The 24041-nt window shown below is 53.9% G+C and overlaps 4 protein-coding genes across 4 annotated transcripts; 2 read left to right on the top strand and 2 right to left on the bottom strand.

The window, feature by feature from the left end:
* Window positions 1–1598: 1598 nt before the first annotated feature.
* Window positions 1599–3113, top strand: CABS01_01715 (aldehyde dehydrogenase; the record flags this gene model as incomplete). Its single annotated transcript, XM_060535095.1, has 1 exon — window positions 1599–3113. One exon carries the CDS (start codon window positions 1599–1601, stop codon window positions 3111–3113), a length of 1515 nt encoding a protein of 504 aa, XP_060398284.1.
* A 5837-nt stretch (window positions 3114–8950) lies between these two features.
* Window positions 8951–14229, top strand: CABS01_01714 (cytochrome b5-like Heme/Steroid binding domain-containing protein; the record flags this gene model as incomplete). Its single annotated transcript, XM_060535094.1, has 5 exons — window positions 8951–9121; window positions 9174–9214; window positions 9271–10043; window positions 10119–10410; window positions 10467–14229. 5 exons carry the CDS (start codon window positions 8951–8953, stop codon window positions 14227–14229), a joined length of 5040 nt encoding a protein of 1679 aa, XP_060398283.1.
* Window positions 14230–15072: 843 nt separating this feature from the next.
* On the bottom strand, window positions 15073–19901 carry CABS01_01713 (ABC transporter; the record flags this gene model as incomplete). Its single annotated transcript, XM_060535093.1, has 16 exons — window positions 15073–15099; window positions 15163–16004; window positions 16053–16118; window positions 16168–16217; window positions 16268–16797; window positions 16847–17019; window positions 17081–17792; window positions 17843–18097; window positions 18153–18513; window positions 18567–18644; window positions 18695–18713; window positions 18766–19270; window positions 19319–19373; window positions 19426–19513; window positions 19564–19669; window positions 19746–19901. 16 exons carry the CDS (start codon window positions 19899–19901, stop codon window positions 15073–15075), a joined length of 4023 nt encoding a protein of 1340 aa, XP_060398282.1.
* Window positions 19902–21801: 1900 nt separating this feature from the next.
* CABS01_01712 (uncharacterized protein) lies at window positions 21802–23132 on the bottom strand (the record flags this gene model as incomplete). The annotated part of the gene is made up of 4 exons (XM_060535092.1): window positions 21802–22000; window positions 22147–22330; window positions 22405–23023; window positions 23088–23132. 4 exons carry the CDS (start codon window positions 23130–23132, stop codon window positions 21802–21804), a joined length of 1047 nt encoding a protein of 348 aa, XP_060398281.1.
* Between the last annotated feature and the right edge of the window lie 909 nt (window positions 23133–24041).

The raw sequence follows: 24041 nt of genomic DNA, 5'->3' as shown, positions 1-24041 counted from the left end.
CCTTTATCCAGCGCTAAAATTCGGATTCTATCCGTCGATAACAGACAGCCCTGTCTCGGTGACACGGCGTTGGAGTCCGTTGGACTACAACCTCGTCTCGAGTCTCGCCCGGCCGCCTTTGCCTGTCTGACCTATCGCCTCGTCCGCGCGGCTGAGGTGGCAGAAGATGAGTGGTTGACCATTACTTGACTACACACCACCAACAAAGTCACAACCGTCGGCGTCATCCGGGGTTCCCGCCGACTTGTCTAGCCCAGGTTGGGTGTGCCAAGGCAACCTTGACCTTGGTCCTGACTCTCTGTCGGCCAGCTTCCAGGTACTCTCCAGGAATTACCCTTTGGTACCCCGTATTCCACTATCAAAAGGGCTTTGTCTGATGTCAAATGCAAACTCTCCTACCCGTTGCATCCAAGATGATCTGACGAACTCGTCGTTATCGCCGACGATTCAGAGAATCGAACCTAGCCTTTAAAGGCTGAGGAGGCAAGGTGTGAGACGCACACACACCGAGATAGACCAAGCGGCTTATGGTCCAGTCTAGACTCTTTCGGCGATCTCTGTATATCTGAGATATCTATCTGTCTCGCATCGCCCGTATCTATGTAGGTAGTCTATCTTTTCCGCCATGCCTGCCGTATCTTTTTCCCGATTGTGGCTCGCCCACCCGGCTGGGTAGCCAATGAGATGCAGCCAATTCGTCGCTGAAGTTCCCTGCCGTACCGCGGCTGCGCAGGTGGTCGTTCGACTTTGGCGGCCGGGCCCGGGATAAGAACGGATCTGACGGCCCTACAGAATGCAGCCACATTGTTGGATATGATCTATCAAAGCTTAGCAGCGTCTGCATATCGCATCAGCAAACAAAGACAGGGTGGTCAGAGATGCAAGATAAAAAATTTCCAATCTCCAAATGTGAAGGGACCCTGAAGGCTGAAACTTCTTTAGTGGAGGCGACTCTTTTTTTTTTTTTTTTCCTCTTGGTCGCTGCATGTGCACCGCACCAACGCACGCACCGCGGTCCCATCAGGTACGTACCGCCTTGCATCGTCTTGGGAGACTGAATGGGTGGAGACAAAACTGTTGCATCCGGGTGGAGCGAAGGGCCAATGACGTACGGTTCATGACATCACACCGCCGACGAAGTGGGGCAACATGGGTGTCTCCCGGCAAATCTGCAACACCCCGGCTTGCCAGCCCATTACCCACTCTGGTCAGCTGAACTCGAGATAAGGTCCCCGGCCTCTCCTCCGTGGTACGATCCCGATCTCCCTCCGATCTCAACGACCGTCGAAAAGAAAAAAAAATCCTCTAAGCCTGCAACTGCAACTGTACGCTCCGTCCTCCGTGTCGCCGTCCGTCTACCCCGATCGACATCCCATCCCCGGCATCGTCTTGTTGGAATTTTGTATCACATCCCGTTATACCCCAATTCACCATCCCCTTACCTTGCAGAAATTCCTTCCCGTTTCTAGTGTATCATTCGTTTTTGCCAGCATAGCTCTTTTTTGTTCACCCATACCCCTCCCCCAGGAATATAGGAGCCAGCCAACCAAACAAGTCAATTAGAGCCAAAAGTAAAAACCCAAGTCTCATTATCAAACATGGCGCCACAAGAGCAGAAGCAGGAGGCGGATCGTCACACCTTCTATGCGGGGAAGCCCCAGCCGGACACGGAATCCCCAGGCACCTTCCAATCCATCGATCCCGCGACGGCGAAGCCCGTCTGCACCATCCACACCTCCTCCGCCGCGTCCATCAACGCCGCCGTCGACGCCGCGAAGAAGGCCTTCCCCTCCTGGTCCGCCACCCCGCCCATTGAGCGCTCCCGCATCCTCCTCCGCGCCGTCGCCCTCCTCCGCGAGCGCAACGACGAGCTGGCCAAGATCGAGACCCTCGACACGGGCAAGGCCTTCTCCGAGACCCAGTACGTCGACGTCGTCACCGGCGCCGACGTCCTCGAGTACTACGCCAACCTCGTCGCCTCGGGCGGCCTCAACGGCGAGTCCTTCCGCCTCAGGCCCTCTGCGTGGTCCTACACCACCAAGGAACCCCTCGGCGTCTGCGCCGGCATCGGCGCCTGGAACTACCCCATCCAGATCGCCCTGTGGAAGTCGGCCCCGTGCCTGGCTGCCGGTAACTGCATGATTTACAAGCCGAGCGAGTTCACCCCCTTGCACGCAGAGTACCTCGCCTCCGTCTACCGCGACGCCGGCGTGCCGGACGGCGTCTTCAACGTCGTCTACGGCGCGGGCGACGTCGGCGCCCAGCTCACGACGCACCCGGATATCGCAAAGGTCAGCTTCACGGGCCAGGTGAGCACGGGCAAGAAGGTCGCCGGCGCCGCGGCGGGCGGTATGAAGTACGTGACCATGGAGCTCGGCGGCAAGAGCCCCGTCATCGTCCTGCCGGACTGCGACATTGAGCAGGCCGTCGACGGCGCTATGCTCGCGAACTTCTACAGCTCGGGCCAGGTCTGCACCAACGGCACGCGCGTCTTCGTCCCCAAGGCCATCAAGGCCGAGTTTGAGAAGCTCGTGCTCGAGAAGATCCAGTACGTCCGCGCGGGCGACCTGTTCGACCCGGCCACCAACTTTGGCCCGCTCAACAGCAAGACGCACCTCGAAAAGGTGCAGGCGTACGTCCGCAAGGGCGTCATGGAGGATAAGGCGACGCTCCTGTGCGGCGGCGCGACGCAGCCCAAGGGTCTGCCGTCGGCGTACAAGTCTGGGTTCTGGATCCAGCCGACCGTGTTTACGGATTGCACTGACGACATGACGATTGTCAAGGAGGAGATCTTTGGTCCCGTGATGAGCATTCTCACGTATGACACCGTCGACGAGGCTGTGCAGCGGGCCAACACGACCGACGTCGGTCTCGCGGCGGGCGTGTTTGGTCGGGACGTCGACCAGTGCCACAGTGTTATTCAGAAGCTCGAGGCTGGTATTACCTGGATCAACACGTGGGGCGAGTCGCCTGCGGAGATGGCGGTCGGCGGGTGGAAGTCGAGCGGTGTTGGTGTGGAAAATGGACGGAAGGGTCTCGAGGCGTGGGTGAGGAACAAGAGCACACTTGTTGAGATGGGCGGTAGCGTGCCGACTGTCTTCTCCAAGTTGTAAAGGGTTGTAAATATGTACCAAAAAAGGAGAGGACCCAGGGAGAGATTGGTGGTGAGCCGCACTGGGCCCCCTACGTGTGTGGTGAAAAGAAAAACTTGTCTTTGGGCTGGAGGAGGTTTTGGTTAGATATAAGCGTTTGAATGATATCACGGATTTGACGATGTTACTCTGCCGTGCTGCCCCAACTTGATTAGTGAGATGTTTCTTTTCAAATGAAGCGAGGTGCCTCTAGGATGTGACTGAAGAATAGTGTGACAAAAGTGAAAGTAAACCTATCATGTACATGGTTGTAAGATGCCCGGTGACGGAGGGTGGTTGATAAACAATGGGATAAACAATGGAATACCTGTGCGCAGGAAAAGTAGACCTTCGAGATGACGGAGAACACACAGAAAGTAGGTGCTTTATTCAAGCATGCCGGAAACTGTCAACAAAGATTCTTGACGAAGCAGCAGGCGCCAGAGACCAATATATTCGAAGATTGCCAGTGAGGCATCTCAGGTACTTGAAAAGTATCAGGACTCCATCAGTCTCCGGTGGCTTTGGTACCATTGGTTGTGCACATGCAAGCTGTGACTCAGGTCGCTGCTGACTACTAAAGCAGGCTTCCTACTAACAGCCAAGAGATAGGCACACCTGATTCAAAGTTCACCTGACACTCCTCAAAGCCTCTCTTTACCACTTACTACTACACTGAGGAATATACTTGAGAGGATGGAAAGGTACTAGAGCTAATTATGTAGTTGGTGGACAAACTCCACGTCATCCACATTTGAGGATCGGACACAGGTTCACAAGCAGTACAACGAACCCTCCGCGAACTGAGCATCCACCAGTGGCGTCATGAAAGACAGAAGCGCCACTGCCGATATCGTACCATCATTGAGGCGTAGTACAGGATCTTATATGGGTCGGCAGCCGAGGGCGGGATAATCTAGTTCCTTAAGTCAAGTAAGGTTCTAATCTCGCGATTGCTTTGTGTCTGCATCGCCGCCGGCACCAAAACCCGCAATTTCTGCTTCTTCACGGTAGAAGTTTTCTTCAGCTTTCCTCGTCCTTTGTGACGATGTCAGGCACATGACTTTTTTATGGTGCGGAGGGGAGGATCTAAGCTGTGTTGTGGCTATTACCGAGAGACTTACAACATGGTCGCGACTCACGCGTGTTTAGGGGGGAGGGAAGAATTATAGAAGATCGCACGCCAGTGATTAGAAGTCACAGGTACCAGGTTCAAGATTACTCCTGGGCTCGAGATGTGAAAGCGAAGTGGACGAGATAGAGTCCGGATATTTATGGTGCTCTTGACACTGATCTTTAGAACCCTCTTTCTAACAGCTCCAGTGGCACGGAGAAAGGCGTTGCCTTGGCTGACTGCACATCACCATATAGTGCCACAGGGAGATCGATTTGGTATAGAGCTCCTATAATTTGATATAAGGCCATTCCTATTCTTCCATGATGCGTCTCTCGAGGGAAGCATGTTCACTGAAGCAAGATTGTTGTAGCAACGGAAGCTCTCTTCGGGAGTGGATGGAGTATCTGGACGGCACTCGTGTCGAGCCTCGGGCATTAAATAGGGAGGAGAAGACATGGAATGCTTCTTCACCTGATTCTTGCTGTGGTTTGCAGCGTCATATGTAACTGATTATAGCATCATTATTGTTCCTCCACCCAGTGACAGGATCTTGCAGACTGATGATGAGCGTAGGAGCAGACTGCGAACCTGATTTTGGAGTCTCCAAAGGCTTCAAATTTGAGTTGAGGGCTTCAGATGACACCAAACCGTATCCAGTAATGGTTCATATACGATGTATTGGCATACTTACAACTTATGTGTACGTGTTTACGCTGCCTGGCTACCGCTGGACTTTTGTACAACAACAAGGTGTAAGAGAGGGTGTCTTTGATAATCATCGACTGAAAAGCAGATCTCAGAGCCCTGAAGTAGGACAGTCTAGCAAGTAAGAGAATTCACTACCGATGCCACGAGAAGAAGATCTCAAGCTTCCACAGCATGGAACGTAGTGACAGCAGCCCGTTCAGTACCAGCCTGGAATCAGACGAATCTTCTGTCTCGCAGCAGGTACCTAGCCTCTAGACCATGCTCGGTTTTAATCTTTTACGAAAATCGAACCAATTCCAAAGATGCGGCTCTTAATGCTTCCAGCCTTGCATTACCTCAATTCGATCTCTTCAGCTGATATGTATTTTTCACAGCTCTGAAGGGAGTGAATTTGTGTGGAAAGAAGCCAAAACATTTGCGTTCATGTTCTTGGCCATATCTTGGTTGTTACGTCAATTCTCACTTTGGTAAAATAAGGTGCAACAAATGGCCCGCATGAGGGGCGACTCCGAAAGAAACGAAACACATCGTAAACATGAAGTCTAGATGGGGCAAATCCTCCTGTAATACCTCGTTGCCACGAGGGTAGTGCAGGTTCCAGTAACGGTTCCATCAGAAGCAACATCCCAAAGGTGGGCATTGCGGGAAGTCATCGTCCGTTAAGTGCTCCGGTACTTGACGTGTCATAAATAATGGGACCCAGCCAAAGTTCATGACATCAAAGTCACGCTATGAGTAGATCCGATATACAGGGCGGCTTGATGAAGTCTTGTCTGGATGCCTCGGTCTGACCATGAGCTAGGTACAACTTCTACCCTCTTCCTGTAGGAGCTACAGATTGACAGGAGAAACCACTTGGATATCACATACTTAATTGGTCTACCTTATTTCATATCAGTCCAGTAAATCGTGATCGATACTCGTCACCTTCCAACTATTTCAGTGGCCAGACAATTAAGTAGAGTATCGCGGCGAAAACCACTGATGAAGCTTTACTATGGCTCATTGTCCGAAATTCGCTTTTTTTTTCATCAGTTTGTACTCTTGTTCTTCATGTGAGACACGGCTGTGGCACTCGGGATGTCACACATCCTTCGGGGAGAAAGGGGAAAACTGGAGAGGAAGGTGTTCATGAGGCAAAAGATCTGATCAGTTTTTCCGCCCCTTGTCCGGGTTTGTATCCCCCTCATATCCGTCGAAATTCCCGTGACTGGCCGCTAGGGCCAACCAATACTGTTGTATGTAGACATAATACCAGTATGGATAGACCAACATGATGGGAGCCGGCGCACTGTCCTCGAGTAAAAATAGCGGGCTGATCCGACGAAAAGTGAGAGATGAAACAGACGTCAAGACCAAAATGTGGGCCCTTGAGAAGGGAAAGAAGGAAACTGTTTTGACGTGCTTGAGTACAAACTGTACAGCACAAGGAGATGCGCGGCGATGGATTGACTCCTATTCATTGCCTTCAGTAATGTCATGATGTGATGTGATCGCTGCACCTTGTAAGAACACGGATGAGATTTCTGACATGGAAGGAAAAAAGGAAGAAAAACGGCATTGCCGGCCAAGCTAAAGAGGTCGAATAAGCTTGTCTGCCAAGGTGGATATGCCGTTATGTCTACGTTCTCCTAAGAGTATAGGCTATAGGAGTAGTGCTTGGATGCCAAGGGCTAGCGGGGGTGACGCGAAGTATCATATCAGATACCCCATGGCAAAATATGCAGACCCGTGATAGCGCACTCAATTAAGGTGTGACCAAGAACCGATGGCTTGGTTCCTAATGCAGACATTCCAAGAAGACAAGTTAGGGGATTGAAGCTGCCAAGAATGCCAGTAATGGATTTACTTTCGATCGTCTGTTATATCGGATCATCCACGTACTTTACGCTCTACAGACATTCCACTCCATGAATGTTGAGAAGCGGAAGACTGAGCTGTATCATGCGCCTTCCAGATTTTGCCGCCCTTTCAGTGATGCACACATCTACGGTCTGCCACGGCTAATGCACCCCTATCTGTCAGGAGCAAGAAAAGGAAAGTGGGAGCGAGCTGGGGTCCGGCTAATGTTCCCCCTTTCTCATCTTTCCAGACGACCGTTGCAAGGTAAAAATACAACCTATTGATCCTACGAGGAGTTTCCATGACAGCACAAATTCACGTGGGAGGCCATCTCTCCAATAGAAGGTCACCGTGTGGCAGAAACGTGTGGCTGGGTTGGAAAGCGGGCCATGTTATGCCATGCTCGGACTGCCAAGAAGTGACGGTCGACGTCCTGAAGTTCTGGAACGCGCGTCATCGTGATAGGTCCCGGGCGTCCATCATCACTCCCAGGGCTTCAGCCGAACCGACACGAGAGAGAGAGCCTGAAGGGAGGGCTCTCAAGGAGGATGGTGGAAAAACTGGTACCTCCTTGGCAATCTCCCGAGGAAGGGCAAGGGCGGCGTCAAGTGCGACAAGGGAGTCGTCGGGCTTGATCCCATGCTGTCACTCGTCTGGGACTAGAACTCCGTGAGAGCGGAGGAGATGAATGGGGAAAGGAGCCGTGTGGGGGGCGGAAGTTTTCTGCCCATCAGAGTCCAAGTTTGCCTCTGCGGAAGGCTCAAAAAGAGGCGTTTGACAGTCGGACCCATCGAATAACAGCTCTGATCAAGGTTTGGAGAGAATGGGACAGCAACTGTAGCGTCTGGGCTTCTTTCCGTTGCCTGTGTATAATTGGCTATATGCCGCGGTACCTTGTCCCTTTGGAGAGTCTTGGTGCGCGATGGCGTCTCGAAGGTTGCAACTGATGCAAGGTACCACTTGCCAAGCTCCCAAACCCCCCCACCATCCCGTAGATTCAGAAAAAGAACAGTTGTGGATCCTGGCAGATCGGGGAGGTAAGGCACTTGGGCGCATTGGATACAGAGTTCTGGGAATTTGAACCATATGTGACGGATTAACGACATGTGATTGGCCAAAACCCTTGTTCTGGCGCCCCACATGGACGTTACCGGCTCCGGCCAGCTGAGGCTATTTCCTTCTGAACCCCTGGTCATTTTCCTTTTCGCACCTCACCTCGTCGAGGTCATCAACTCTATTGCCTCCAAGAACAGACATCAATCTATTTCCCTCGTGGCATTCGTACCGAGACGGATTGAAAGCTTCCCAGGAATCATCAAACCCCAGGAATTACACGTGTATTCGTAGGCCAAGTGCCCGAGTGGGCTGAGAATCACACTACGAGACGCCATGGCCACACGCCCGCGACGACACACCTTCCCTCATTCTGCTCGACTGCCGCATAAGATCAGCGATGGCCCCAAGGACGCATGATGATCCCGGCGAATTCAGCGTCGTGCAGCATGTCAGTCATCTTGGCATTTCCATAGACCCATGAGTCCATGACACCCAAGCATCCAGACTGGAGGAAGAGGTCGAGCCCAAACTTGGGATGGCGTCAAGTCATCCTAAGACGTGGGCTGCTAGCGTGTTTGGGCATCGTGGAGTTGAGCCGCTGCCCATCACACAGTCACGTCTCCTGGCGGGTCGAGTCGACTCTCTGCCCATTGGTCCACGAGCTCCTGACGGCTGTGAATCAGAGTTCAAACGACCGCGGAGACCTCCCGTCTAGTGACCCCGGTCTGCGGGTATTATTTTGTTTGCCCATGGGACGGTATGCAGGGGCCCAACCGCTCTCTACTACTCTCCTACATGGCGCCCCACAACGACATCGATGGCAACGATGGTGTTAGTCTCTCGAGGCGTCCCTTTTAGGGAAGCCATGATGCCCAAGGAAGCAGCCTTCGTCCGTCTGCTCTGTTTCTCCAACCAACTTTGTTCCCTTGTTTTTGGATCTGTAGGCTTGAGGCCATTTTCATTCTTTGCCCTGGCGGTTGTAATTTTCCCCTGCCCTGGCGGCCATATTCAACTACACTTCTAATTCCTATTCACATCGCCTGCTGTCGGATCTGCCTTGTCTATACTACCTCACAGGTCCAACACTTACATCGAGATGGCTTTTTCAGAGAGATCATGCCCCGTATCGGGCTCAGTAGGAGGAGGTGTTTGTCCAGTCGGCGCCAACAAATCAGGAAGGCAGAGCAGATCAAGCAGTCGTATGGGCCCACGAGGATGTTCCTTCTCGGGCTTCTCCCAGCCTGGTGACATCCACACAGCATTCGATGTAAGCCTTGACCAACCTTCCCATAGGCTCGAACATACTAACAACATCTCAGATCCCTCGAGGAGTTGACGCAGAAGAGTGGCTCCGAATGAGGTACGCCTAGGTTCCTGCTACTCATCTTCGACAGCCAACTGACTTGACTATTATAGAGAGCGGAAATCCATCAACCATGTTCTCTATTCCCAATACCCATCACAGCAAGAGATCGATTCGGTCAAATCACAAGCAGAGTTGGATGCCTTCAACGTCAACGAGGCAGACCTGCTGGCCGTTGCCCTCGGAGCGCCGGCTAGACAAGTGATGCTAAGAGCGGAAGAGATTGGTCCGCAGACAGGTTGGAAAGACGGTTTTCTCAGCGTAGAGCATGGCTTCTGCCCGCCAGACTACGACGAGGCGGCTGGTGCCCTGGCCAGATCTCCAGGCCGCGTTTGGATCGACCTCGCAGAACGCATGCCCGGGTGCGTGGCCCGCGGCCGAGTCCGAGAGTCAGTCGCCGCCGCACCTGTCATCGAGGGCACGGCAGACGTCATCCCCGATCAGGCTCTCTGGGCGGCTCTTGTGTCGCTCGGCATGCTCTGCTCTATCTACCGCTTCGAGCAGAAGTACGACGGTCACGATGGGGTGAACGCATCGACAAACCCCACGAAGTTGAAGTTGAACTGCAGAATGGGCGACTACTTGGGAGAGGAGCTCGTCGGCATCCCTCTCAGCATTGCTTTACCCTATTTCCAAGTATCCCGACGAATGGGCCGCACACTCCCCCACCTGACGTTTGTCGACCAATCTTCATACAATCTGAAGATCAAGGACGTCACCTCGACATACCCCTACGTCGCTCGTTTCGACAACATGGAGCTCAGATGGCCCATGTTCGGTGAGCGTGCCGAAGTCGCTTTCCTCAAGGGGGTTGCAGAGACTTCAGGTTAGTAGTGCCATCCATGTCTTTTGGCATTGTTCTCTACTGTTTCGCGACATGGTTACTGACTTGATGAGAAAGCTTCCTTCCAACACGGGCCTGACGCTATTGCAGCATGCCAAGAACATGTCATGAACCGCAACAACGAAGGCCTCCTTCACGAGATGATTCGTCTAAAGGAGATTCTCGAGCGCATGCCCAACGCCTTCCACTCCATTTCAACTAACCCTAATGCCGGTGAAAACTACGTGCCTGTTCAGCAATGGGTCCGCTGGGCCAAGTTCTCCGCTCCTCTCTCAAAGCGATGCCCTGCCTCTTCAGGCCTGCAGTTCCCACCTTACTTGGTAATGGATGCTTTCTTGGGCAGAAGCAAGTAAGTCGAGCATCATCTTTGCTGCTTTTTCAACCGGTCACTGATCCTATTTCCAGCTACACCTCATTCCTGGGGGCCGAGGGTGTCCACCTCCGTGCTTGGTTCCCTGCCAACCTGCGCGCCTTCATTGCGGCCATCGAGTACCACTACCGCATCCCTGAATACGTCCAGAAGTCCGGCGACCCGCGTCTTATGGGAGTTCTTGATGGTATCGTCGAAGCCTATACCGGTGAACGTGGCTTCATGGGGGTGCACCGCTACAAGGTCTTCGGCATCCTCGAGGTAGCCGCCAAAACTGGCCGAACGGAGACCAACGGCGCATCGGGTGCGGCAGACGGCGAGCGCCCATGGGAAGAGACCCATCGCCAGTTCTCAGAGGCAATGAAGGAACGCCTCGAACCCTATCGAGGCAAACTGGCAATCGAGCCGCACCAGATGCGCGGCACTTTCGAAGAATGCCGCTATGTCACTCGCGTGTTGAACAGATCTTTTGTTGATTCTGATCCATCACGCTCAATTGCAATGGTCACGCTCGATATCCGAGAGACCGGCATCACGTTCGCACCAGGTGATCGCCTGGCCGTGATGCCCCTAAATGGGTGGGAGGAGTGCGCCAAAGTCATCGCCGCCTTGGGCTTGGAGGAGCATATCGACGCCCCGGTCGAGGTCAGCGGAATCTGGGCTCGCTTCGGGATGCATCTCGGGTCTGTCAGGAGAACCGCGACACCCAAGCTCACTGTCGGTGACATTCTTCGACGTGGCCACCTTGCCCCCATCACCAAGGAGATGGCCCTCAAGGTTCATGGTTTGCTGCATGCATCCTCCAACACCGTCTTGCAGGTCCTCAGCACGGATGAGTGGCCCGTCAGAGGATCGTTAGGCGACCTCTTGCAGGACGCCGTTACGGATACGCCACCCCAAATCTGGGATAGGGTATTCAACCTCGACAATCTCGCATGGCTTGCGGATCTTGTTCCCCTTGAGGTCCCACGCACCTACTCCATCGCAAGCTACACGGAAGAACTCCTCCCAGAGACAGTTGACCTCGCTGTGTCCCGTTCGGAATACAAGCTGTGTTCTACCTTTTCCAGGGGCAAGGAAATCACCCGTGCCGGAGTCTCCAGTGGATTCCTGAACCCGCCCGTGGAGATGGGCGAGATTGACTCAGACGACGAGATTCTCATTGGCGTCTCTCGCCCAGCAGCCTTTCACCTCCCGCTTGACCCTATGGCACCCTGCGCCTTCTTCGCCGGCGGAAGCGGCATCGCACCCTTCCGCAGCTTTTGGCAGGCTCGCCTCACACAAAGTGGCTTGTCTGGTGGCAAGAACCTTCTGTACCTCGGAGTCCAGAACCGTGAGAAATTCTGCTTCGAGGAGGAGCTGCGACAGTATGTCAACGCAGACTTCATGGAAGTCCACGTCGCCTTCTCGAGGGACTCTCGTGGCCTCGCTTACGAGGGCCAGGATCTCGTCGAGAAGCACATCCCCCCTCGCTACATCGACACATTGATCGTCGAACAAGGTCTGCAGGTCTGTGACCTCGTCATGTCCAAGAAGCAGGGAGGTCTCGGCGGCTACCTCTACGTCTGTGGTTCCGTCTCCGTGTTCGATTCCGTTATGAGCGGAATCAGGAAGGCAATCTACACTTACAGGACCGCCACGGAAAAGGGAGTTGACTTGATTATCGACAAGGCCTTTGCGGAGAGACGCTTTATGCTCGATGTTTTCATGACGCCCAAGCCTCTGCCTTGCAACCTGCCGACGATTCCCTTGTCGGAGCTCGCAAAGCATACAGGTCACCGTCCCGGTTCTCGCATGTGGATCGGAGTCCACGGCAGTGTCTACGATGTTACCGACTTCTGTCCCATGCACCCCGGCGGAACGCTCATCATCAAGTCCAACGCGGGTGTTGACTGTTCCAAGTCATTTGACAACCTCGCTCACACCAACAACCCCGAAGTCTCTAGTCTGTTGACCAAGTACTTTGTTGGACACCTGACCCCGAAGCCCGACTACGGCAGCGATGAGATCTCTGCTTTGCACGATCTCTGGTCGGCGTACCTCCGATCCACTGTCGAAACCCTGGTGGCCCATCAATTTGAGATGTACGAGATCATGGGCGCGTCCCTTGAGACCAACTCGTCCCACGACCCTGCAGGCAGCAACAATATCTGGCTGCGCGAGAGTCTGCCTAATATCATCGCTGTCCGCACATTCTATGGCTACCAGAGTCGACTGCTCCAGGGAGGCTTCTCGGCTCTTTTTGGCCACAAGCTTCAAGAGCTTGTCCTCAAACTGTCATTCGGTGTCGCCAGTGCTAATGGCCCGGCCGCCGACACCAAGCTGCCCGACGTCCTCGGCACCGTGGCCCGCGCAAAGACGAGCGGAGATGCGGCGCACTGCACCAAAGAGGTCGCCCTCGTCGGTCAGTTCGTCTGCGACGCCGACGCCTCGCTTCGCTTCCAAGAACGCGGTGTCTTTGCTTACGCAGCCCGTAGCGTCGAGCTTGACATTGCCCTTCTCGAAGACCTCCGTCAGGAAGCATGCGCTGGAATGGACGCCTTTGACAGCATCGCAGCGTCAATGAAAGACTCGTCCGATCCAGATGTCGAAAACACCCGCCTCACCGCACTTTCCACGTTCCTCCTGCAGGTTCTCGAGCGTATGGCTCGCCACCTCGAGGTCTTTTACGCCCAGCTCGCCCGCTGCTCCGTCTACCAGCCCAAGCTCGAGCAAAACCCGGCCCGGACCCGCTGGGCTCTCGTCCGCCGCCGCATCCGTGACGGAAGCCTCTTTGTGCTCGCCACCAAAGCGGAGCTCAACCCGAGCATGCTGGAGCAGCCGACCTCGGCGCCGTATTACATGTCAAGAGCAAACCCGAATCAGAACATTGACTTTGATCGGGTCATGGCGCAAGTGCAGGCCAGCTTACATGCGGGGGGCGGTCACGACGCCTCGTCCCCTGCTCACCACGGGCAGCAGCCTCTGACCCTCAACGCTGTGCACCAGGCCCGTGGTCGCAGCACAGGCGATACCAGCGCTGTCGCGAGCCGCGAGAACGCGGGCGCGCTGCGGGCTATGAATAGTTTCGTCGAGAAGAATAGCCGTGCCATCCGCAGGCTGAGTAAGATGCCAGCTGTTGCTATGAACTTTGAAGACATCCAAAGGGCCGCACTGCTCGAGATGTCTCAGAACGGCGGCCCGCTTTCACCACCGGAAATGGCTGGCGACGCCATGCTGGGTCTTGGTCTCGGACCGGAACACGCCATGAGGCTGAAGCATGGCAACAACGGCAACGGGAACAGGGTGCTTCCGACGCCACCTTCAAGCCGCGGCTCAAGTCGCTCGCCAACGCGGTTCAATCACCCATATGGCATGAGTCAACAACCACACGGGAAGCCGACAGCAGAAATGCTACTTTCCAAGCTCAATCGGCCCCGTGGGGCATCGCTCACCCGAGGAGGACCACCTTCGGGTCCCAATTCTCCCGCTCCATACCCTGTTATCGGCTCTCACTCTCCGCCACTCAACCACCCCGTCGACGCGCAAAGTGCTCTGAGCACTATGATGAGCCGCCTCAACACCAGACCTCGCAGCGGCTCCGCTGCCATGTCCTCGACCAGTCATCATCACCACCAGGCCATGGGCGGCGGGCTAGTACGCTCAAGGTCTACCATGAGCATGGGCAGCGCGGGAGCCATGAGCGGCGGTAGGGCAGCGGCGGGCCATGTGCCGCAGAGATCCACGAGCTCCCTCCGGGCACTGAAGCTCAGGAGCGTAATGGAGCAGAGCGAAGAAAGGGTCGCGCCTACGTTTTGACGTGGTTCATTGTGTGTTTTGGGTTCGGATGTTTTTGTGACGAGGTATATGTAACGAATCCCCGGTTCCGGTTCCTGTTTTCCCGTCGGTGACCGACAATGGGATGAACGGGCGTTCCTGTGGGTCTGGTCCGCTCGTCAACCACGAAGATGAGAGCGACGGCTCAGCGGCCTGGTGGTGCTTGGCGAACTTGGCGCGCCCCGTGTCCATCACGAGCCACATATCCGATGTTGTTTGTTCGGATGTACGGGATCCCAGAGGTATTGTGTTGTGTTACTCTTTCAATGTCCATGTTTTGCGATTTGCGTTTCCGATTTGTTGATGCCTGGGAACCCAGATCCCAAAGGCCCCCGGACACGAAAAAGAAGAAAAGGGGCTTCAGTGGGGAAAACTTACAGTATTGAAGAATGTGTAAAATAGAATTCAAATTTCAAAAAAGCGTTGAACGTTATGTTTGCTATGTTGATTCTTCTCGTGACGTGCGAGGACGCTCAGTGACTCCATGCATCGCGTGATAGACCTGATTGTGATGGTGGTGGAGTGGGTGGTAGCATGTCGCCTTGATGACTCGACTCATTAGAGCCACTGATGTCGATGAAATGAATTAGAGAATTCTCTTAACATTTGAGTAAAGTTATTTCTAAATGGAGACTAGATGACATGCAAAGTTGATGACTTTGAGGTTGTAACCAATAAGTGAAAAATGCACCTTGTTGAATGAAGAAAATTCGCAAATAACCCCGTGGTATTGATGTTAGTTTTACACAATCTTTCTCTGACGCCTTTACCACTTTCCGCCTTCTTATTGTCTAAACCCCGGATAGAGAGTGGAACCTATGGATTTTATTTATCCAACGCTTGTGATTGACACTGTTGAAAGTTAGTCAAGGGTCAAGAGGATCCAATGGTGTACGGAAGAGAAAGAAGACTCACCATCTGGAAGTAAATGCCCTTCTCGGCAATCAAACTCGCGTGATCACCCCGCTCAACGACCTTACCGTCCGCCATGACAAAGATGACGTCGGCATTCTGCACCGTCGCGAGCCTGTGAGCGACCATGATCATTGTCCGGCTGCCCTTGGTGGCGTCAAACACGGCCTGGACGCCGCGTTCTGTCTCGCTGTCCAGCGCGCTCGTCGCTTCGTCGAGCAGCAGTAGCGACGGCCGGCGGATGAGCGCTCTCGCGATGGAGACGCGCTGCTTCTGGCCTCCGGAGAGTGTGACGCCGGCGTTGCCGACTTGGGTGTTGTAGCCCTCGGGTAAAGAGATGATGAAGTCGTGGATACCTGCATCCCGCGCCGCGGCGTGGATCGCTTCGTCTGAGACGGCGTCCTCGTCTTCGATACCGAGTAGGATGTTCTCGCGGATGGAGCCGGTGAAGAGATTGGGCTCTTGGGAGACGAGAGAGATGTTCTTGCGGTAGTTGACGAGGTCGAGCGTCTTGATGTCGTGTCCGTTGTACAAGATCTCGCCGCCGGCCTGGAGGGTGTAGAAGCGCTCGAGGAGGGAGATGATCGTCGTCTTGCCGGAGCCGGAAGGTCCAACGATGGCGGCGAATTGGCCTCGCTCGATTCTGAGGTCCAGGCCTTTGAGGACGGGGAGGGGTCTTGTGGGGTAGCTGAACCAGACGTCCTTGAAGTCGATCTCGACACCCTTCTCGTAGTGAACTTCGTAGGGGACGATGTCGCTGACGCCCTTCTGGGGTTGGTTGTCGTCGTCTTCGTTCTCACGGAGAGCCAGGATGCGATCGGCTGCTGTCTTTGCCTTGGCAATGTCTATCGACTGTCAGCTGAATTCACGTATGGGAGTAGAGGGGCACATACTGGGACCAAAACTGAGCCATTGACCGGCGCTCATGCCGCCTTGAACAACCGCAATGTAGACAACCACTGCAAAATGTCAGTAAACAGACGGCCTCGATGAGTTGTATATACTTACTGTACTGGAAGGGCGTGTACTCATGCCCGGCAAGTAGCTTGCCACCGTACCTGCAGATAGTCAGCAATAAAGTCTGCAATCCACACTTAGAAGCACTCACCAAAGTACGAAAGCCATGCAGAGCAGCGAAATACTATCGCTGAAAGAAAAGACCATGACGGAAAAGCGAGACTTGCGGAAAGCATCCTTGATGTGGTGCCTGAGCAAGTTGTCGTAGCGGTCGCAAATTCCGTCTTCCATCGTAAGACTAGAGACGGTGCGGATCGCACTGATGCTCTCCGACGCAAACTTGGCACTTTCGGCAAAGACGGCATTGTTGGCAGTCTCGAAACTGGTCTCGTGCCTCACACGGTAGAACATGGCTGCCACGATGATGGGCATGGATGTGCCGAGCGCGACAAGGGTGAGCTTCCAGCCGAAGACGAGACCAACGACAACGCAGCCGATGACGTTGAACAGCGAGATGAGAACGAAAGCCATGTTTGTGCCTAGGAGCTGCTGGAGCATGGTAGGATCGGTGGCGAGGCGGGCGGTCAGGGAACCAGCGGAGTTGCCCTCGGCGTCGAAGAATGAAGAAGGCTTGTAGATGATGTTTCGGAAGTACTCCTTGCGATAGACGCGGACGATGCCCTGAGAAATTGTTAGAAAAGCACCTAGCAGAGATGGAAGAGTGACTTACGAAGCCGATGGTGGTGGTAGCCCAGCCGAGCAGGAAGTGACTGACTCCCACACCTGTAGCGAGATACATGAACATCTCACACCAATGATTGGCAATGACTCTCAGGAAGTTGCCCCAGTAAGAGAAGAGAGAAACCAGAACCGCGAAGAGGTAAGCTTGAACGGGAGTGCTCGCTGTGGATCGTATTAGTCTCTCGGCTCCAGACTGGAAAAACGAATGGCAGTGAGCGCTTACCTCCAGCACCGAGTGCTGCAAATGCAATGATGATGTACGTCTTCCATCTCTTCCTCTGCTCGCCGAGCAGCTGACCAAAGCTACCGAACATGTGGAATGCTCTCCATCGACCGAGACATCCTCTTGGCTCCCTGACAACTCTCAAGCTACCGGCTTCGATGCGCTCGAGCTCCTCGTCAGAGCCGTTAATCTCGTGGAGATGTTGAAGCATGCCCGTGGAAGTGCCCTCGCTACTAGGTCTCTTCTCGGTGAGATCCCCGGTACTGCTGCCTCCTTGAAGAGACTTGTGAACAGAAAGACGCTCAGGCTCGGGTCGTCTCCAGCTGAGGTCACCAAAGAGGACATCCTCTTCCTCTTCGACGCCCATGTCGAGCTTCTGTGCAGTAGCCAGAAGGTGGTAAGGACCGTCGACCTGGGACATGAGCTCTTCGTGCGTACCCTGCTGGACGACCTGGCCCTTGCGCAGGAGAATGATGTTGTCGGCCTTCTTGATGGTTCCGAGGCGATGGGCGATGATGATGGTTGTGCGTCCCTTGCATGCGCGGTCGAGAGCGGCCTGCACGATCTGTTCGCTGCGGACATCGATGGCGGAAGTGGCCTCGTCGAGGATGAGGATCTTGGGCTGCTTGACGATGGCACGAGCGATGGCGAGACGCTGGCGCTGACCACCGCTGAGCTTGATGCCAGCATCACCAACTTCAGTTTGGTATCCCTAACGCGGGTTAGTATACGAGTCTGACGCGGAAGCTTTGGAGATTATACCTCTGGCAAACGTGAGATGAATTCATCGGCAAAGGCATCCTTGCATGCCTCTTCAATCAGCCTTGCCTTAACCGCCTGGGACTTGTGCTCCCATTCAGTCCCGATGAGACCGTACTCGACGTTCTTGAAGATAGTAGTGTTGAAAAGAGCGTTGTCTTGTTGGACCAAGCCGATTTGACTACGCCACCACTTGGGGTCGATCTCGCTGAGTAACCGGCCGCCGACACTGATGATACCGTTGCGGAGCCAGAGAACCTGGTATGGCGTCAGTTACTGTCTCACGAATGCAATCAAAGAGGACATAGCTTACCAGTTGATTAGTCTGCATGTCACCATTGAACTCGTACCATCTCTCCAAAATGCCAACGATTGTGCTCTTTCCGGAACCCGAAGGACCCACAATGGCAGTGACTTTGCCGGCAGGGAACGTGAGGAACAGGTTGTCCAAGATCTTCACGTCGGGACGCTTGGGGTACACAAAGTTGACGGCCTGGAAAACGATATCTTCAGCGGCCGAGACCTCGGGCGCCCTGAGCGTTCCGTACGTAGCTTTGGGGGCGTCTATGATGGTGTGGAAGATGGCGTTGGCGTCGGCGGCCTGCGATGCGGACTGTAGTGGCGCAGTGATTTGACCCAAAGAGGAGGCCATCATCATGATGCAGAGAAGAACACTGTATTTCGGATGAGTTACTCGAGCTGATCCTGAGGGAGTATAATGACTTACACGATCAAGGATGTGGGAGTCGTCAGGGCCATCATAGTGTACATCTGGAATGCGTACCAGAATGACAGAGCGAAGGTTCTAAACGTGTTAGCTGACAAGCTTGAGTGTCCGTTGGATCGGATCCTTACGCGTAGATGGCGAAGAAAACTTTGTAATGTCAGCAAGGAATAACTCTATCAGTGAAATCGTGCCAACTTACTCAATCCTTGTTGAACCGCAATGAGCCAAGCCATACCAGCACCCCTCTTCCGTGATTGATCTGCCAATATTCCATACTTTGCAAGCAACTTGAATTCGGCACCGCACGCAGCAAGCATTCGGATTGAGCTGAAAGCCTCGGTCGCGACGGAGGCGGCCTGGATATCCATGTCCTGGACATCCTTCAACCTTTTGATGATTGGCGGCGTGGTGATGGCATACACGATGGCGATGAAGACCAGCCCGGAGCTCGTCGTTAGTGTGAGAAGCCAGTTGTAGGCGAAAGCGATGGTAAACCCTGCAATGACGACTGCAAGACTAGAGAAGAACTGTCCCATTTTCTCGGAGATACCCAGCTGCAAGATACTTGCGGTGATGGTAATAATGGCGGCTGTCTGACCAGGGGCCAACATGTCGAGCATTGAGATTGGGAGGTTGAATAAGCATCGTAGGTAGTGCAGGCGAATCTTTGCTGAGATGCGAAGACTCGTCATGCGGAAGCCCAGCTAACCATGTGTCAGTCGACGCAGAGCTTATGCTTTGAGAGTACTCACATTGGAGAGGTATGTCAAGATGAGCCTAGCAATGAACAGATAGACGATGTATAATCTGGTCAAACGTCAGTCGATGCGGCCAAACAAGAATACGGGTTCAGACTTACACTCCCTGGTTGACTGCTTTCTCAAAGTCTTCTTGTGTCTCTGATGTGCCTTGCATAAAAAACCCCGTGAAGGTGCCGACCAGTTGTCCTAAGCACGTTAGTGAGCTGGTATAGTCTTGAGCGTGGAGATGCACTCACCAAAGACAATGTTCATCACCGGCATGGTAAGGCCGGCACCGATAGCGCCAATGATTGACCCCACTATGATAAACTTGTCGAGTAATGTTCCATAGTGGAAGATTTTCTGCGTCGCCGGTCAGCAAAGAACGTGTACGACGAAGCCACGATGGCGACCAGGTGCTAGAGTGAATTGAACATACAAAGAAGTTGCGTATCGTCAATAACGTCTTCGCGTTGAGCTTGTACCAGGCCTTCTTAGGCTCCGCCGGTGTGGCACCGGGATCGGTGGGGGCGCCCGCGGCCCCGTTGGCCGCAGCCGGAGCTGCCGCATCAGCGGCGCCGGCCGGCGTGGCCATGGTGGGTTCGGGTGTTGGAGTGGGTCTCGTAGACCGGGGTGGATGATCGGATACCGGGTCCGGCGGCAGATCGTGTTTGGGTTGCAAGCTATGTGGAGGCCCGGGCCATGTGGGAGCTGACCAGGGATCGGCGTGTGAGGAGGGTGGGCTTGCTTAAGTGGTAGATCCGGTATACTTTGACTAAATGCTCGTGTCCTTATGCGATGTTCGATACCCAAAGTCGTGGCAAGATTTGTCAAATGCCAAAGATGTTGCTTTCAAGTATGTTGAGGGTGGCGTTTTTTGTCGTCCCGCGGTAGTCTCCAACAATTGACAAAGAGCAAGCAGGCGACTTGCTAGGATCCGGGGGATGGACAAGTTGGCAAATCGCAGATGGGACTCTGGAAGAAACCACAGCCAAAACTCGATCAGGAGGGGAGGGGAAGGGGAAGGGGAGAACAGGGCAAGGGTTTGGAAAGGGGAAATCGGGGGATGGGGGGTATCGCTGTAAATGGAGGGAACGGCAGATGTAACCACTAAGGTTGTCAACGGGCCACCTGAGTGATCAAAGGGCTATGTTGGTTCCGCATCGCTGTTCGAAACAGCGAAATCGACCCAGCGCCGAGAGAGTTGTTTGGGGATGAGGATTGTGAGATTGCTTGGTGGGAGAGATGGGATGGATTTGGAGACGGGAGACAGAGAGAGAGTAGAGGGTGCCTTTCTTGGGGAGAGCAGATGGTTGATGCCTTGGGACTGAGAGGGGGGACGCCTGGGCAGCAAAGACAAGTCTAAGTCGATGATTCAGAGGTAAGAAACGCTCAAGTGGAACTCAATAGGGAAACCCAGACCCAGAGGGCGGAGCGTGGGAGGAGCGTGGAGGAGAGGAAGGGCCATGGAAGGAATGGGGGCAAAGATGGCTGAGAGTGTGTGAGGGTAAGCTCAGATCGGTCTTGGAGGGGGCAAGCGGAAACGAGTAAGGGAACGGACGTGGTTTCTTCTCTTTACCCGTGTGATGTAAAGATGAAACGAGAAGCATGTGTTCATGTTCCCTTTTGCTGGGGGCTCTCTTTTCTTAGTCTTCGGTGCAGTGCTCCAGTTTTGCCGCTTCTTTTCGCGGGTACTTTCGTATGTCTGTCTTCTCACTCACTTTGCACTATTTCCGTGTCAAAGCTCTGGACGCCAAAGCGCATGCTTAGAGCACGGAATAACGACGGGATACCATTTTCTCATACTCGCATATGCAGGTTGAGGGGCCATCTGGGATCGCCCGTGCGGGAGGATGGATCACCTTCCGGCTCGTCCCAGAGAGTGGTCTGGGGCAAAGCCAGGAAACGCATGCTTTGCGATCCAAGACAGGTACTGCACCCAATTCCCCCTCCCTCATCCTTACCCGTCCACACCATCCCTTCCCCTTCACCACCCTTTCATTTTCTCCATGTGTCGCCAATCTCTGACGATCAATGCCTAGAAGGGCAATTCAATGGAGAGATTTCATCTTTTGTTTTACAAGTCATGGGAAGTGGTGTCCATGGTTCGCAGATGAGCGGCATGGATTGGCTGACCGGAAGAAACGCGAGCCAGGGGATGCGATTCCGAGGACACACGTGAAGGGATCGTTTTTAATTTCTTGCCCAGCGCGTTTTCTCTGCCCGTGTTTGTGTTTAGGAACATGTGTTATCCATGATGTGTATTTCTGGCACATGGAGTATTTGACATCTTGACTCCAAAGGCTAGTTGACAGATCCATACCTACCCCATCATGACAAAAGACAAACGTCTCTAGACTCTACGGAGTTCGTTTCCGCCGGATCATGCATTTATGCGCTTCAGCCTCTAGTCAGTCAATCAATCACATTTGACATGTTGACGGACCCGTGATGGGAACTCCTGTCAAATGCTCTGGCATTGCCATCTAGAATTCCTAGCTGCACTCGTCCTGCCTAGCAACTAATAACCCATCCAAAACCCCCTTGAAGAAGTCGGTGGCGATAAACATGATTTGAAAACCAGTAAAGCCAGGAAAACCATAAACCGACGCAAGAAAACCCAAATAACCATAATACCCGACTCCAGCAGGCTCCAGGATATGCGGCATGCCAAACACCCGTCTATCTCTAATGCTGACACGAGGAGGAAACCAGTCCCTTTGATGTACCTCCTTACCCCGTCCATGAATCCAAAAAAAATCCAAAAACGACAATCGATGCTAATTATCCGGGGATATTCCCTCAGCTGGGATCACCCCTCACCCACACTTCATCCTTACGACAAGAGACCCTCTTCTTGCATGTCAGCCTGGGTCTCGCGGATGATGTCGCCAAGCTCCTTGATGGTATCCTTGTCACGGGGTAGGGTATGGCCCTTGGCGTGGTCGAAAAGATATGCGGTGTCGGGATCGCACATGTTGTAAAGGGCCATAGAACCATCGACATAAGGATCCAAGGATCCGACTGAAAGGAAGAGGATCGTCAGCATTCCTCCGGATAAGCAGCATTGAAGCAGTGCGAATATCATCTTGACTTACTGATGTGCAAGGTGCGGGCCTCGATGCGCTCCTCGCTCTCGTCAGAGAGGACCAGGGCGTGAGTCTTGGGGTCGACCGGAGGCCAGCCAGCAAAGAAGATGCCGTACTTGAACGCCGGCTTGATGCCGGAGCGCTTGAGGCGACGCTGCTCGTAAAGCATAAAGGTGGATGCCACGGTGGCGCCCTCGGAGTAGCCGATGATGCCGTCAAAGGGGCCGCGCTTCGCGACAATGTCGGCCAGGAACTTGATGGCTCTGTCGGTACTGCGGTGGGTGGTTGCGATGCCTTCTCTCATGAGCTCTCTCATCGTGTCTTCGGGGGTCTCGCAGTCGGGGAAGTCACGAATGCGCATGAGGACATCGTCGCTGTGGGACTTCTCGACATCTCTATCGGGCTCGATGAAGCGGTAGTAGGGGGGAGCTCCGAAATAGTCCTCAAATCCCGGAGGCGGGACGGCCTTGCAAGGTCCATGGATGAAGTGGAACTGAGCCGTGCCATCCTCAGTAAGCTCCTTCAAGATGGGGGCTGAGAGAACTATCAGTAAGTGAATCTCAATAGTGAAGCCGCTCACGATAAGTCTGTGGTGTCTATTGCATGAGGGAGAACTCACCAAGTTGAACTTGGAATTTCTAGTGTATGTTAGTAAAATGCCCTAGATAGCATCATCAGGTCTGAGTACTCACGTCCGAGCTGCCGTAGGCACCGGGAAGGCACAAGAAGCGCAACATGGTGAATGTAGGTATGTGTTAGCGTGAGATGTGAGAGCGGAACCGAGCGAGACCGATCGTCCAATGACAAGTGAACTGTCAAAAAGCGGGAAGCTGGAAAGTCGACGCGAGAGTATTTGTGATGGAGTGGTTTGATGATGTTGATGATTGTGGATGATGAATCAGCGAGGTGTGGAGATGAGATAGTTCGATGAGGATGGCCTGGCCAACAGGAGCGTTTTAATCAATTCGAAGCTATCTAAAGAAACACTTGTGATATGATGCGCGGTAATCGACCCACGACGAAATCATCAGCTCAGACAGGTAATGAGACGGCGCAGCAGTTGAGGCGGGACGACGACAAGACACAGGAGGCGGCTGAGTTGACCCAGTCCCAGGCTTAGAATGACAACTCAAATCAACCGTGACCCGGAACGAATAAGGAACTTGTGAAACTCTGCACCTCAGCAAGATTGGGGCGATGAGTTGTCTTGTCGGTACCTTGCCGTTGAATGATAGGACCAACCCGAACAACGGGTCGGTTTGGGCTGTCTATGGGAGCGCGAGAGCTGGAGCGGAATACTGGACCAGTGGCTGATGGGTGGATGAGTGCTTTACTGAATGGGTTGGAATGATGAGGTGATGTGAGACCGGGCCTGTGAGTATCGGTCCTGAGACCGGCTTGGCAGGGTGTCCCGGTCCTCGGGCGAGTAAAAACTGGACGAGGATAGACGATGTTAGTGAGTGGGCGACTCAAGACATGGAGGCGAAACAAGCGCGGCGAGACGCCACGCCACATGGAAGGAGTCGAGGAATGCCTGCCAGTGGGCTTCTCTGCAGAGAGAGGCAAGACACTTGGCAGATAGTCTGATAGACGTGGCAGGCTGCCAGTCAGTCTCTGGGCATCCCGAGATCCGAACCCTCGGTCGA

Source organism: Colletotrichum abscissum (assembly GCF_030869225.1).
Source record: "Colletotrichum abscissum strain IMI 504890 chromosome Unknown Scaffold_3.1, whole genome shotgun sequence".
Lineage (NCBI taxonomy): Eukaryota > Fungi > Ascomycota > Sordariomycetes > Glomerellales > Glomerellaceae > Colletotrichum > Colletotrichum abscissum.
This window is presented reverse-complemented; position numbering and strand designations above follow the sequence as displayed.